General features: G+C 42.2%; 1 protein-coding gene across 3 annotated transcripts in view; it reads right to left on the reverse strand.

Moving 5' to 3' along the window:
• The window catches only part of LOC308285761 (dual specificity testis-specific protein kinase 2-like), a 51623-nt gene that overhangs the window by 22262 nt on the left and 13407 nt on the right, over positions 1–15954 (reverse strand). For all 3 annotated transcript variants that reach the window (XM_080726624.1, XM_080726622.1, XM_080726623.1), the window contains 2 exons: positions 14417–14538; positions 8419–8467 (listed from right to left, as the gene is read on the reverse strand). In XM_080726624.1, coding sequence (XP_080582750.1) covers positions 8419–8467; positions 14417–14538 — 171 coding nt within the window. The remainder of the gene's footprint in view (positions 1–8418; positions 8468–14416; positions 14539–15954) is intronic.

The raw sequence follows: 15954 nt of genomic DNA on the forward strand, positions 1-15954 counted from the left end.
ACTTGAATACCGGATATGTCTATATTGCTTCTTATCGCCTCTGCTAAGGGTTCGATGGCGATCGCAAACAAGAGCGATGAAAGCGGATCTCCCTGCCTGGTTGATCTGGCCAGTTTAAAAGCTGGTGAACGTGTCCCATTAACCACCACACTAGCACTTGGGGAGTGGTAAAGAAGTCTTACCCATTTTATAAAGGTGTCACCTAATCCAAATTTATCAAGAGTCCCGAATAAGTAAGGCCACTCTATCCTATCAAATGCCTTTTCGGCATCGAGTGAGATGACTAAACCTTTATTTTGCGTCTCCTCTGCATGTTGAATAACGTTTAATAGTTTACGCATATTAGTCTGCCCCTGCCTATTTTTTATAAATCCACATTGGTCTGTATTAATTATTTTAGGCAGCAGTCCTTCTAGCCTTCTCGCTAGCAGCTTAGAGAGCAACTTACAGTCCACATTAATTAGACTAATTGGTCTATATGATTCACATAGCTCAGGTGATTTATTTTTTTTCAAAATTAGGGATATGTTTGCTGCATAGAGAGTTGGGGGGAGGAATCCCTTTACAAATGACTCATTATACATACGTAGAAGTGGTTCCGCTACCATCTCTGCAAATGTTTTATAGAAGTCAGGGCCAAAGCCATCTGGTCCTGATGCTTTACCACTCTGAAGGGACCTAATTGTTTCAAGTATCTCGTCTTTGGTAATAGGTCTACATAGCAGATCTTTATCTTCCTCTGTTAAGGATGGAAGATTGACTTGTTCAAGAAAGTTAGGCGCTCCCTCTATATTATTGAGTTCTGAACTATATAATTTTGTATAGAATTCCTGCATGATTTTAGTTAGTTTTTTTGTTTCATATTGTTTGTTTCCAGAGCTGTCAATCAAGGAGGTGATGGTATTACTTTCACGCCTCCCAGCAGCTAAGCGTGCCAAAAGTCTGCCTGGTTTATTCCCCATCTCATAGAGCCTGTGTCTAGCATAGAGCAAAGAGGATTCTGCCTTTTGTGTTAATAACTCATCTAAAGCTGATTTAGTGATCGCTATTTTTCTAGAGAGGTTTTTAGAGGGGTGAGTCTTAAAATCTTCCTCAAGTTCGCCCAGCTCCTTCTCCAATTTTAGTTGTTTTTTAAGCGAGTCTTTTTTCTTAGCAGCACTGAAAGAGATAATTGACCCTCTAAGGACAGCCTTAGCGGCCTCCCATAGAGTTGAAGCATTTACATCTTCAGTGTCATTTATAGACATATACGTAGCAAACTGCTCCTTTAAAAATGTTATAAAATCAGGGCTGCTAAGAAGAGTAGGATTAAGGCTCCACTGGAACGAACTTGAATCACGGCGAGGTGAGGTGAGACAAATATGTATGGGGGAATGATCAGAGAGTGTACGAATCCCAATGCCACTATCCTTTATTCTATCTAATACCTGTCTAGAGGTGAAAAAGTAATCGATACGAGAAAGACTCTGATGCGGATTGGAAAAGAAGGTGAAATCTCTCTTTTGTGGATTTAGTACTCTCCAAGCATCGTACAGGTTGAGATCTGTACATATTTCTAGAGTTGTCAAAGCTTTCTTGGAGGGGGGTTCTAGTGACGATGGACTGTGGTCGGCCTCAGGAGACAAAACACAGTTAAAGTCACCAGATAAAATAGTAAGTGGAACCAGCATCGGAGAGATATCAGCTAGCAGTTTAGAGTAAAATTCGCTATGGTACACATTTGGAGCATATACACAGCCAATTGTAATTTTCTCACCATATAACGTACCAGTGATTAAGACATAGCGCCCTTCTATATCCTTAATACATGTTTCTAGAATAAATGGAGTGTTTTTGTTTATAAGTATTGCTACCCCTCTTTTACTTGAGCTGAAAGAAGAAAAAAAGACTTGACCTACCCACTCTCTTTTAAGTTTCTCATGCTCAATGTCTATCAGGTGGGTCTCCTGTAGTAGTGCTATATGTACTCTCTCTTTCTTGAGCCATGTTAGAATTTTCTTTCGCTTGATCACATGATTAAGCCCCTTTACATTATTTGAGATTATTTTAGTTGTACTCATGATGACCCTTAGTTTGTTTACCTATTAATACTGTTGTTATCCTGGGATATTGACATAAAGACATGTTGAGCTGATGTGACCCACTTTCAACGTATATAAGCAAAAATGACCTTAAAAAACATAAAAAGAAAACCTCAAACATACACAAAAAGAAAAACAACAAGAACACATATTCCTGAAAACTACATAGGCACGTGTTGCTGAGAGGTCCTGACCTAGCAAGCAAGAGATAAAACGCTCCTACCCACATTCTAAGAACACTTGTGTTCTCCATCCTAGTGGGTAACAGCAACTCTCATCAGTCCCTTTCCCCACCCCCAAATAATAATAATAATAATAATCTGTTGGTTTCATGCCACTTCAAATTTAACTTAATATAGAACAACAACAAAAGACACACACACGATAAAATGTGTGTTAATGCAATCTGTGTTTGCTTCATCACATTTACCAACTTGAACAGCAAAATATTATCTATGACTGTTGATGAGCATATTGTGGGCATTCTTCTAACCAGCAGCACTGTATCAATCCGTTTTTTTTTTTTTTACTCTAAAACCGTCTAAAGAAAAAAAAAGAAAAGTATATAGTTTCCCCTTTTCCTTTTTCTTTCCCCTCCCCCCTATGCCCTCCCGCCAAATAATAATATGTTACTTCATATAACTCTTTAACAGCCTCTCAATGAGAGAGTAAACAATAAAAAATAAAAGAAATTAACAGAAAAATAAGAAGTAAAGTAAAATTAAGGTAATAATAATAATGATAATATAACTGAACTTTATAATTGGTTATTTTAAAAAGAAATAATAAATGAATAGATAAAAGGGAAAAAAGTAGGAGGAGAGAAGGCGAAAGAGAAAAAAAAACAGAAAAGAAAAGAGGAGGAGAGAGAGGAAAAAAAGGAAGAGAGAGAAAGAAAAGGAGAGAGATAGGTAACCCTAGTCTGATAGTGAACATAATTAGGGGGGGGCAGCCCTTTTTTAATATAATTTTTTTTTTTTTTTTTTGTTGCCAGCCCTAATTTTTTTTTTTTTTTTTTTTTTAAGTCCCTCAGCTCCCCCCCCCCCCCCCTCCCTCCCTCCCTCCCTCCCACCCCAAGGCAGCAGTCCATCATCAGTTGCAATTATGACATTATTCCTTAGCAGACAGATTTTCATCCTTAGCCTACAGATCATTTCAATGATTACGTTTTTATCATGAGATCACAGACCTGTATGTTAGGTTGATGGTTCTTCAACTTCTTCCCAGCTATCTATAAAAGCTTGTGCTTCTTCTGCCTTTATGAATGCATGGTTGATGCCTTCGTGTTTGAAGGAAAGAGTGGCAGGGAAAATCATACGGAATTCGATGTTCTTCAGGATCAGTCGGCTGCAGACGTCGTTGAAGCATCTTCTTTGTTTGATGACACTTGCAGGGATATCGGCTCGGATGACAAAGTCTACTCCATCTTGCTTCATGGGCTGTTGTGATTTGAAGGCGGACATAATCTTCACCTTATCAGTAAAGTTGTGCAGCTTGATCATGACCGTACGTGGCTTGTTGTCAGCTCTTGGGCCACCTGTGCGATGTGCACGATCCAATTTTATTATCCCATTTTTTGTTTGCAAGTTCAGAACCGTTGGCAGCCAAGACTCAAAGAAGGCAGTGGGCTGGGGCCCTTCCAAGCCCTCCCGGAGCCCTGTCACCTTTATGTTTTCACGACGGCTGCGGCTCTCTTGTTCTTCAGCCTTTTGGACCAGCATGATAATGGTCTTCTCGGCCTGGGTTAAGGCTAGCTTCATCACAATCAAGTTGTCCTCAGCGTCGGATATGCGTGACTCAGCCCCCTCCATGCGTGCCTCTGCTTCATCCATGCGCTTGTCATTCTTCTCCAATCGTGTGGTAATGATGTCCAATGCTTCTGTGAACTTAGACAGTTTCACCTCTAATGCAGCAGCCACTTGTGTAGAGATACCTTGGATGAGCTCAGCATTGTCATGCGGGGTCGCCATCGCCGTCACCGGTGGTGGTCCCGTGGTAGTGGGTGAACTTGAAGTTGAACTTGAACTCATTGTCTCGTCTCGTCGGCGATCCGTATTGCCTTGCAGGGTCGGAGCCGCGGCCGCCGCCGTCGCCGCCGCCGAGGGTGGTCCCGCGGCAGTGGGTGAGCTTGAAGTTGAACTTGAACTCATTGTCTGAGAGTTATTTATTCTGCCTTCTTGTCGGCGATCCACCTCGGCGATAACTTTCGGCCTCGGTGCGGCCGTGGGTTTAGTAACAGCCGGGGCTAGGCTTGGAGTTGATTCCATTGTCTGAGAATTGTTTGTTCTCTGTACCTGCCGTCGAGCCTCACCCCGCGTTATTCTCGGATCTCTGGGGATGTAGTGGCTTGGTTTTCCTCTAGACATAAGTTGACTTAATGGGTAATATGTCAGATTAAGCCAGTATGTCTCAGATGACGAAAAACAGATTAAAAAACACAATTTGTTTTACGGGAGCGGAGGAGCCGGGTGCGTGCCGTCCTCTCAGTATCTCCGCATCACGTGACTTTGACCATGGAGATTTAAGCCTGCCTTGCTTTCATGCCTCGTTGAACAGCTCTGAGCAATATGGCACTCACTCTAGCAGAACAATTTATTTTCAACTCAAAAAGTGTCTAAATCTTACTATGCAAGAGTACTAGAAAACACCACCAGTCACATTCTGGACAGAATGTTGTCAGTCTAGCATTTTTCACCAATGTTAACTAATGATCTTTTACAAACCGGACCAAACTCACACCTAACCAACACCACTGCTAAGATTATTGGGCTCCCCACACCCAACCTCTAAGAGCTCAACAGTAAGGCCTGCATTGCATGCAAGCAACCGCAATAGCAGCACAGGACACCAGTAAGACTCCCTAATCGGGCAGTATACACAAAGAGGCCTGTAAGTGGCATTGGTTCCACCCACAAGTTTGTACGACAAACGGTTGCTGAGTAAAGCCAAATAAAGTTTGGTTCAATCAGAGGAGGGGGCGGGACTAAGTTAAACCAATTAAGGTGAAGGACCCTTAATCAAGTCAATTGACACCACCCACAAGTTAGTACGACAAACGGTTGATGAGTAAAGCCAAATAAAGTTTTGGCCAATGAGGGGAGGGGGCGGGGCAAAGTTAAACCAATGAAGGTGAAGGACTGTTGGAGCAGCAGGAGTCGGTGGTCCCTGGGAATTCCCCGTGAGCAGCCCAGTTGGGGTGTTGATTTGGTCATTTTTGCACTATTTGGCGGCGGTGGCAGGGGGTCCCTGGGGGTGCGTAGAGGTCCGGGGGTCCTGAAGGTTGTGGTTTGGCAGGCAAGAAGTGTGTGTGGAAAATTTCACACGGATAGGGGTAACGATGGCGGAGATATGAGTAGGGCAAAAGTGTGACGTAACGTGACGTGACGTGACGTGACAGACTGACGGACGGACGGACAGACAGACAGCCGGTGGAGGTTTTGATAGTAACTGCGACCTGAGCTGACGGTCGCAATTACTCTCCCACTCAATCACCATTTCAGCCTACTGCCCTATGGGTTGCAGGTACAGGTCACTGAGGTGCAGAAAGGCTTGCTTGGACTAAAGCTTGAAACCTGCGGCCATAGTTCCCAGCATAAACAACAAGCCTAGATGAAATAGGCCTGAATGAGTGATGTCTGTCGCTGTAGTGTCTATTGTTGTTGTGTGCTGATTTATGTATTGTTGTTTGTTTGTGTACATAAAAAAAGTCTACATATCAAAAAGAAGAATGTTCAATGCTCAATAGATGCATTATATTTTACTTGTATGAAAACATCTAAATGAAAAATTAAATGTCCAATGCTAGTTGATATTGCAAGGCAAAAAACAAAACAAAAAATACCCAGATCATGCTCTTGAGTAGAGACTGCAGAGATTAAGCAAAAACCCTCAAAGAAGGACAATCAGATGGGGCTTACCAGAATTCCTTCACCCCTCAATGTCTCAATTAGTTCAAGACATTGATTGTTATTCCCAGTGCTCAAACCACTCAACGCCAGTTACAAGTTGAGCTCACCCTACCAACAGGTTCACGACACAAATAGTTTCTCTGTTTTGTATTTCGACATTCTGTGTGGAATTGTATGTGTGTGTATGTCTCAAGCTAGCCCGGGGGCTACACAGTAACTTGATTCTCTATTTCCTGTGAGTGCAGCCTCATGGCGAGGGTCAGGTAACTAAACAGCATGAACCCATCAGCAGGGTCAGAGAAGTTAGCATGGTACCGTCAAAGCACAACAGGGTCCGTTTACAAAAAACAAGACCCACCACAGTGTGTGTGTGTGCGCGTGCAACTGTAATTATGATTTACCATTATGTGTCATGTCTGAGCAAGGAAACTGCATGTGCTTGTAGATGTATATGTGTGTGTGTTCACTTGTGCACGTGTTTGTGTATGTTGTGTCAAGTTTACAATGTGGACATTCAGTGCATAAATGGACTATGTGTGTCTGTCTTCCTGGACGCATATGTGTGTGCTTTTCAACAAGGGCTGAATTGTATGTTTTATGTGTTGTGCTCGTTTGCGTGTGTGTGTGTGTGTGTGTGTGTGTGTGTGTGTGTATGTGTGTGTGTGTGTGTGTGTGTGTGCGCGCGCACGCATATGCAACAGCACACATGCATTTGGTGTGTGCATATATACATTCACATTGTATATGCACACACTAAAGAGTCTATGTAATTAAACGTGTGTTGAAACATGGGCACTATACTTAAAGGCTGAGAGAGTATTTGTGTGCGCACATATAAATATACTGTATGTCAACTCTGTATACTTAGTTTGATGCTGGGAGGCTCAAATCACGAAAATTGGGTTATCCCTTCTATATGGTACTGAAGTTGGGCAGTAGAGTGGACCCTTTCCCTTCTGACCCTTCTGAATGATTTTTAATCTACAAATCTACTTTCAGAAAAGATCTAGCAATCTTTTCCGTTCCCAACGGTGAACGACACGACATGGAACAGCACACATGGTTATGATTTATTTAAAAAAATGTTACCCTCTTTGCTGCGAAAAACTAAAATTTAAAAAACACTTTGTATACTGTCAGGCAGTATCACTTGTCAACCAGTAGTGGTCTTAGTAGGACCACTAGTGTCCTAGTGTCTACCACTGGTTGACAAGTTTCAAGGTTGTGAGCTTGTAGATAGCCTGTTTTTGAAGCGTGACATGCTTCCATAGAAGACATGCTGACTATGGAATCCAAATGACCTGTACCTGCTATTATGCAGTAATAGCAGGTACAACGGGCATTGCATAACCAAAGGTGCATGTGTTCCGACGGGCAACACACTACAGGTACGTGCAAGTACGATCGATGTAAGAGCAAAACAGCTGCTATGTGAATATGGTCAAACCCATTCAGGCCGGGAACACATTTTGCTGTTTGGGAGGGGCTTACAGTACATGTACAGTATGTAGCAACATATTTGTTCTGTAGGCTAATTTCTGATTTAGCCCTATTCTATAGGTTAGGCCTAAATGGGTTAATATTCCTAAATACTAAAAGGGCTGACTGCAAACATAGTGATAACATTAATTATGTTTAAAGGAAGCTGTATCCTTTTATGGCCATTATAATAGTATTCTTTATTCTCTGCATGTCTGAATAATTTGTTGACAGTCAAGAAAGAGGCCTGAATGTATACTTTCCAAGCCCTTTTTGTTATCAGAGTACTATCAGACTACAACTAGTCATCGTGCAATTTCTCTTTCTATCACACATACAGGAGAAGGAACAGGTTATACTGTATATGCAGCTTGAAAATGCTGCTCGCCAGTCCTAATGGTGTATGTCATACATTGTATGACTATGAAAAAAGAGTAAAGCCGCACACTCGTAGCTACCGATGCACATTTATTATAGGACTGCACAGAATGAGAAACCAACGTTTCGGACAGACAAGCTGCCTTCTTCATTGTATGACCACACGTTAGACAGGTCCTGACAACTTTATTAGGGCTATTACACACACACTCACACGCACACGCACACACACACACACACACACACACACACACACAAGATTAACGCATACTTTGTACGCTTCAGAACACAACGTTCTTCTGGTTTCCCAAAATTACAGGCTGCTGTATTGGGATGACGTGATGTCCACCTGAAAATGGTAAACACTAGGAACGCCCGCACACAAAAACGCTGATGCACGCTACACCCTCTCACCTACACATAAAGAAGTACTGTAGCAGCACTTACAGGTCCATACAGAGACACACACCACCTTTCATTATGTTACATGTCAATGGTTTATAGAGAAATCTTCATCTCAGATGCAGAGGACAAGGAGTTCTTAGTGAGTGTGTGCGTGCGAGCTGTCTTACCTCTGTCAGAGCATGAAGCTGGCCCTCGTGAACACACACTCCCATGAACCTACAAAACAACAAGAGAGGAATTAATCAGTGGAAGCATACAGTATCTGACAGGGTACATACAGACTTGGGATGACGTGAAAGTGCCTTAGGTTGGATTCAAACCGGGATCAGCTGCAGGAAGGACTTGTCTAAGTGGTAGGCGCTCTTACTTGGTAAGCCACCAGAGCACCCCAAAACATGGTTTTAGCAGGACTAACAAGGGGCAGCCTACGATGCGACATGTGAGCTTATATATTGGCTATTTTCACCACACGAAATAGAGCACAAGTGATTAAAACCCCTTTCAATTGATGCCCCCTCTCTCTCACAATGCACCCATATCAGCATCATTGCTAGGAGCCACCACTTTCTGTTTCTTTTGTTGACTTCTGTTTGCAATAAACTTTGCTTTTTTACTCCTACATTGCTTCCCTTGAGCCAGGGTCCTAACAGTATGAATGTGTTTGATTATGGTATGCTCACTGAGGAACAAAAGGCAATGGACACAACACTGTTTCAATCTGACATTTGTATGTTTTTGCATGATGTATACATTTCCATTTAAATGGTCAGGAAGAATTGTGGGTAGTATGACATAATTATAGTAACATTATATTGTTACTTTTTGCCTTTATCTGTCCTACACTATTGCCTTATGTTGTTCATCTTTTGCCTTATTGCGACCGTCAGGTCGCAGTTTAGTTGCGACCGTCAGGGAGCAGTTTACTATGAAAACCTCCACCGGCCGTCCGTCCGTCGGTCGGTCACACGTCACACGTCACACCTTTGCCCTGCTCATATCTCCGCATCAGTATATAGGGCTTGTTTGTTTATTGTATGACATCACGCCACATCATCAGCTGTGGACTCTGTGATGTCATCGTATCGCATCAGTATATAGGGCTTGTTTGTTTATTGTATGACATCACGCCACATCATCAGCTGTGGACTCTGTGATGTCATCGTATCTCCATATATGGCCATCTCCGTATATGGAGGTATAAGTCGTCCATGCCCAAGTATGGGCTGGTGAGGTCAGACTTTGTGTGATGCGTAGGTTATCTCCATATATGGAGATTCAACATTCCAGGCAATGCTCTCTTCCCTGGTGAGAATTGCCCCTTTATATAGGGCTTGTTTGTGTATTGTATGACATCACGCCACATCATCAGCTGTGGACTCTGTGATGTCATCGTATCTCCATATATGGCCATCTCCGTATATGGAGATATAAGTCGTCCATGCCCAAGTATGGGCTGGTGAGGTCAGACTTTGTGTGATGCGTAGGTTATCTCCATATATGGAGATTCAACATTCCAGGTGTAACTATGGCTACCCGTATGACGTGAGAGGTGGAGGTTGTGATATTTGTGGAGATAAGCGACCAACGGTCGCTTATCTCCCGATTAGGGAGTCTTACTGGTATCAAAACCTCCACCGGCCGTCCGTCCGTCCGTCCGTCCGTCGGTCACACGTCACACCTTTGCCCTGCTCATATCTCCGCATCAGTATGACATCACACTGCTGACATCAGTATGACATCACACCGTACACAAATGACCCTTATATAAGACCGGCATTATCTACCGACAGATTAGTAACAAGATGTCAAAATCGTTGAAGGTTGAATCTCCAGATATGGAGATAACCAACACATCCCTCCATATATGGAGATAACCGACGAATCTCATTAAGTCTGACCTCACAAGCCCCATATTTGGACACGATGGAGGTTTTGAAGTTATATGTTGTTTGTGTCCAAATATGGGGCTTGTGAGGTCAGACTTAGTGAGATTTGTCGGTTATCTCCATATATGGAGGGAGAACCAGCTTATGAGCCGATGAGTTGTGTCAGAGTCGAGATCCTGCTTGCATCTAATCTGTCGGTAGATAATGCCGGTCTTATATAAGGGTCATTTGTGTACGGTGTGATGTCATACTGATGTCAGCAGTGTGATGTCATACTGATGTCAGCAGCTATGTCTCTATATATGGAGTTATATGTTGTTTGTGTCCAAATATGGGGCTTGTGAGGTCAGACTTAGTGAGATTCGTCGGTTATCTCCATATATGGAGGGAGAACCGGCTTATGAGCCGATGAGTTGTGTCAGAGTCAAGATCCTGCTTGCATCTAATCTGTCGGTAGATAATGCCGGTCTTATATAAGGGTCATTTGTGTACGGTGTGATGTCATACTGATGTCAGCAGTGTGCAGTGGTGCTTTGGGATTTTTTTTTCCGGGCGGACGGTCATTTATTGACGTCACATGCACGCGCGTGCACGCGCCTCTAGAGGCTATTTAGATAGAAAGGATGTCAGCAGATCTAATGGTGGGAAACAATAGTTTTCTAGTCTTAATTACATTTGCATTGTTACTTAAGATTTTATGTTCTACTTTCTTTAAATTCATTTAGAAAATACAGCGCTGCAGTAGGATAGAGAAACAAAGTTTGCCTTGAACGAATCTCAAACACTAAATACCACAGTAATGGATGAGGACACACACACATCGACACATGCACATGCAGTCACAGCTGGAAACCTAAGTAGGCTATCCATATGAATAGAGGCTTGAGGACGCTCACACATTCACCACTAGAAACCTGTTATGCATAGTAGTAGCCACTGATTAAAGTATTGCTTGTAGTTATCGCGGATTCGCGGGGTGGGGGGTTGTCGCGGCTCTCGCGGGGGGGTATGCACGCGTTTACACGGTCGTGCACCGTTCGGTGCCGTCCGTGCGCGTGCATGTGGGGAAATATTTCCGGCCACACGGCGTCCGGTCCCGTCCGGCCCCCAAAGCACCACTGGCAGTGTGATGTCATACTGATGTCAGCAGCTATGTCTCTATATATGGAGTTATATGTTGTTCGTGTCCAAATATGGGGCTTGTGAGGTCAGACTTAGTGAGATTCGTCGGTTATATTTGTGGAGATAAGCGACCAATGGTCGCTTATCTCCCGATTAGGGAGTCTTACTGGTGATATATGATATATTGTCATGTTATAAGTGTCTAGATGACACTTATAACATGTGTCTTGATAGCTATAGTTTTGGTACAGCTTGTCTTGTTTTGGTACAGCTTATCCTTCTGACACTATAAGTATAACTATAGTCTGATCTCCCTGTGTTCAGTGGCAGAACTACCTTACCACTGAACACACTACTCCCCACACTACTCCCCCATGAATTCATGTAATTAAAGAACCACCACCACCACAACTGTAAAATCAAATGAGTGTCTCAGAATCCTTTTGCCTCATCAATTATTGATTTATATCCATAATTCTACGACAACAGACAATAAAATATGGTCTTACTTTATATCAAAACTGGACTTTACAGTAGTCGACAAACTACAAATATTAAGAAAAACACATTCTGTCCCAAACTTGTAGAAAGTCTTGTCAACTTTGATGCATTTGATACGAGAAATAAAACCGCTTTGGATGCCAAATGAAAGGTAGATAAATAGTACCTGTTAATCAGTAGCTATAGGTGACTAAATCACCTAAGACCTTTTTTAATATAAAACACTGAAAGTGTTTTATATTTTCATGTCAAGGACCCCCGAAATTATAGGTATATTGGCCACAGACCCCCCCATCTCAAAATGTATTGTTCAAGGGACCCCCAGTAGCAAAGATTTGAGTTACAAAGGGTTGCTTTGAAAATTATATATATTCAAAGATTTTCACACATTTTCACGATTTTTCAAAAATAGCAGATCTGATCTACAAGCTCAAAGCACGGCACTCTGTTCTGCGCTATGAGCTTGTATATCTGCTATTCTTCAATAGCTATTGTATCAAATAATTCCAGGTCTTAATGGGTGAAAAGAAAAACATTGCAAGGGAAGTTAAGTCCAGGAAATGGTTAAATATTCCTCCCTGGAGGGCAAGACTCAACAAGTGATCCCAGGAAGACTGTCATTAAACATGAGGAGACACTTTACCTGCATTCTTTCCATTTCTTTTCCTGTCACTACACATCCCACTGTCTCCCTCTACTACTCTCTACCTTTGGAGTATGCCTGCCTGCCTCCACTTATCATCATCATTCTAAATGATCACTTGGTTCATTCAATCTGTCAGTATACTGTGCTTGCACCCGGTACATGAGCCAGCATAGAACGCTGGGAGGACTAAGGCCATGATAGCTCTGGAGGCAATAAAGAGGTCAACCCTGTGAATCCTCACTTGGTTTTAACTAACAATGACCCCCTTCAGTGTTTGCTTGTTAACACTCAGACACATACGCACACAATCCACTGGTCAACTCAAACAATGAAGGGATTGTAAAAGATATACTGCGCATGTGTCTGCTTGGCGCACACACACGTGCTCACACACACACACACACACACACACACACACACTCGTATACACGTACAAATGTACACTCAAATGCTCACAGAAACATCCCAAACTCATGCTCATATTCTCTCCCGCCCATGAGCCTGGAACAAAATGTAAGCTTGGTTGTTGACTGCCAAAATGAACAAACAACTGCACTTTCGGCACTTCAGAGCTCTTTCCATTCCATTTCTCCCATCTTTTGTTTTCACAAGCATACCGGTAATACAAATTATTATTACATCAATTTCACAAGGTCCTTTACAATCACTGACAGTATATTAACACTTGTTGGTGCATCCTAAGAACAAATACAGGCCAGAATTTTGAGAGGTCATCTCCTCTCAGCTAACCCTAACTGGAGCTGGCCGGTCAGAAAATCCATTGTTACAGGGCCAAGCTACAGGCTCCCTACTGGCCAGCACAGAAAACAGGCCACAGTCCAGAGACATTTTATTGTGGTTACTACTCCGGTTATCTTGCTAAATCATGTTATGCAACCTAGAACACACACACATGGTTTTGCTTACATAACGTTCAAGTAAACATCGAGGTAGAAAAAAAATGTGATGTCTATACTTTTTAATAATGACTCAATGTATGAATTGATTGATTGTATATGAATACTGCAATACCAGTGGCTATAAGAAAAAAATAAGAATATCGTTAACAGTATTGGCTGAGATGGCTCATAGACAACTGACAAAAAACCATTAAGGAGGGCATCCCTAAACAGCTATGTTTCTACGCCATGGCTCTGCAAGAGGCTAGTGTATGTGTCTGTCCAGAGTCCAGACTAGAGTGAATCTTGCAAACCGTGACTCAGTGACTCAGACTTTGTATAGACGCTGCCAATAGGCCACAGAAGTACATCCACTAATTCTCTGTGATCGTGCTGAATACTTGCCCAAATTTGGAGTCATACATCATACATATGTCACAGACGACGGATGTCTTATTTATTCACAGACTGGTTACATGAAGTCTGAGATCCACATTGGAGCCAAGTCTGACATCCACACAATCCCAAGATCCACATACAGCAAATTCCCAGTTGTAGGTTCTTTGTTTTGTTTTTCAAGCAAAAATACAATACCCGGTTTCTTGCTTGAGCGTGTCACAGTATCCTAGTATCCCAGTTTTACCCGCTATTGCATAACAGTAAAGCTGCAATGCAGTAGAGCAGTGAGACCTACTGTATATATGAGAGATCTTTCATATTGTTTAGACCTACTGGTAATACTGGCAAACAACCAGTGTCACCTGATGGAGATGTTGAATTATCCTATTTTAAAGAAAATATTGTACAAATAATGTAATTTCACAAATAATTGCAAGGAACAATTATTGTTCTTGACATACCTACTTGAGAAAAACGCAACAGAGGCAAGCAACTTCCTGGACCTTACTCAAATAAAGGCATAGAACTGGACTGGAAAAACACAACCTGTGTTTTGAATGCCTCCAAGTACAGATCAAGGATCCGATTTAAACATTTCAATCTGTATTGTGAAAAGCATATTCTGTTATGAAATAGCCCGATATAAATGGGTGTATAAATAGGACTATAAGTTTTAAAAGGATGTGGCCTGGGCTTTGCTTGTTTTACCAACCTGAGTATGTTGGGGTGTGACAGTCTGTTCATCAGCTGGACCTCTCTCAGCATGTTAGCTCTGTTACTGCTGAGTTTGTTCATCTTCAGAGCCATCACCTGGTCTGATGCTCGATGGCGCACCTGAGAAGATAAACAATAATAAGTTGACTTCAGCATCTTACATAACAGATACCAGCCAAACTACTGTAGTTGAGCTTGTACATCAGCTATAGAGATTTGCTATAGAGGAAAAAAGGAGGTGGCCAAATATAAACCCCTGGGAGACCCCATTCACCAAAGTACACAACACATAGGGTTTAAGTGGTTAACTGAGAAGTTCAGAGGGAGGTGCAACAGTGCTGTTTTTCTGAGTGAATGCAGAGGGAGGGAGCGAAAAGCATTTAGTAAATTAACAAATGTCAGTGCTAGGAAGCTGAAGGGATTGGTGCTTTAAACCTGCAATATGACACGCTGCTACTGCATCATGAACACTTTCCGAGCTAAAGGTCCATCTCCTGCTGGCTATAAGGCCGAAAGACAACAGCGGAATCCAAGAAGTGGCTTCTGACCCACCATGTTAACTGAGCGAAGTGTAAAAGTTAACTGTGCATAACTAACTTGTTTTTAGTGCTTGCTCTGTTATTCCCAATCGGTAAGTATCAGGGGTTGACACTAAGGTCTCAGAGGCACTTGCCCATCGGGCAAGTACAGTTCATGTTCTACTTGCCCGAAGGTAATGCCCACTTGCCCGAAAAGTAAATCGTCCATTATAAAATGATAGGTACGATTTTAATTACCGCTCAATTTAACACTTATTTCTTTACTTTCTGGGGCTGTGCGATAAAATGTAATACCTCAATACCTCCAAATCCAAATACCAAATACTTTAGCTATGATTGAATATGTCTATGGTTTCACACTTGTTATTTTATATTTTTAAATGTAGCAACAGTAAAAACAGCACATTATAGGTAAATAGTGCTCTTATTTTACATTCCACAGACCAGAAGACACAGCGCACTGGCCACGTTCAGGTGTTTAGACAGATATCTTGTGTTGTGTTTATAGACATTTGTGTCCCCTCTCAAATGAGCACTTGCCCTGTCGGGCAACCTGAAAGCCAACTTCACCTGCCCTGATGTTTTATTTACCTGCCGGGGGCAGGTGGGCAAGCCTTAGTGTCAATGTCTGAGTATGTCTGTGTGTGTGTACGTCTAGTACAAAAGATAAAATATTAAATATACTGGAAATATGTTTCACAATAATTAGCTTTCTCTTTAATACAATATTCATAATTGTCTTCTGAATTGACACCTTCAAACACATGCTTCAGTTCAACAACATTTCAGCTTTAAAAGGTGTGATCTGTGATGCAGACTGCTGAGAGCCACAGTCACCTGTCCGTGTCATGGTAGAGCAATGTTATCTGGTTTCCCCGAAACACTCACACACAGAAATAGGAAATGTCAGCGTGGCCTCTGCGGATGGTTCAAAAACCACAGGAAGCTGTGACAAACAAAACAGCCAACCTAAATAACTATTGACCTGATAGGTTAC

Source organism: Nannobrachium achirus (genome assembly GCF_963921795.1).
Source record: "Nannobrachium achirus genome assembly, chromosome: 5".
NCBI lineage: Eukaryota > Metazoa > Chordata > Actinopteri > Myctophiformes > Myctophidae > Nannobrachium > Nannobrachium achirus.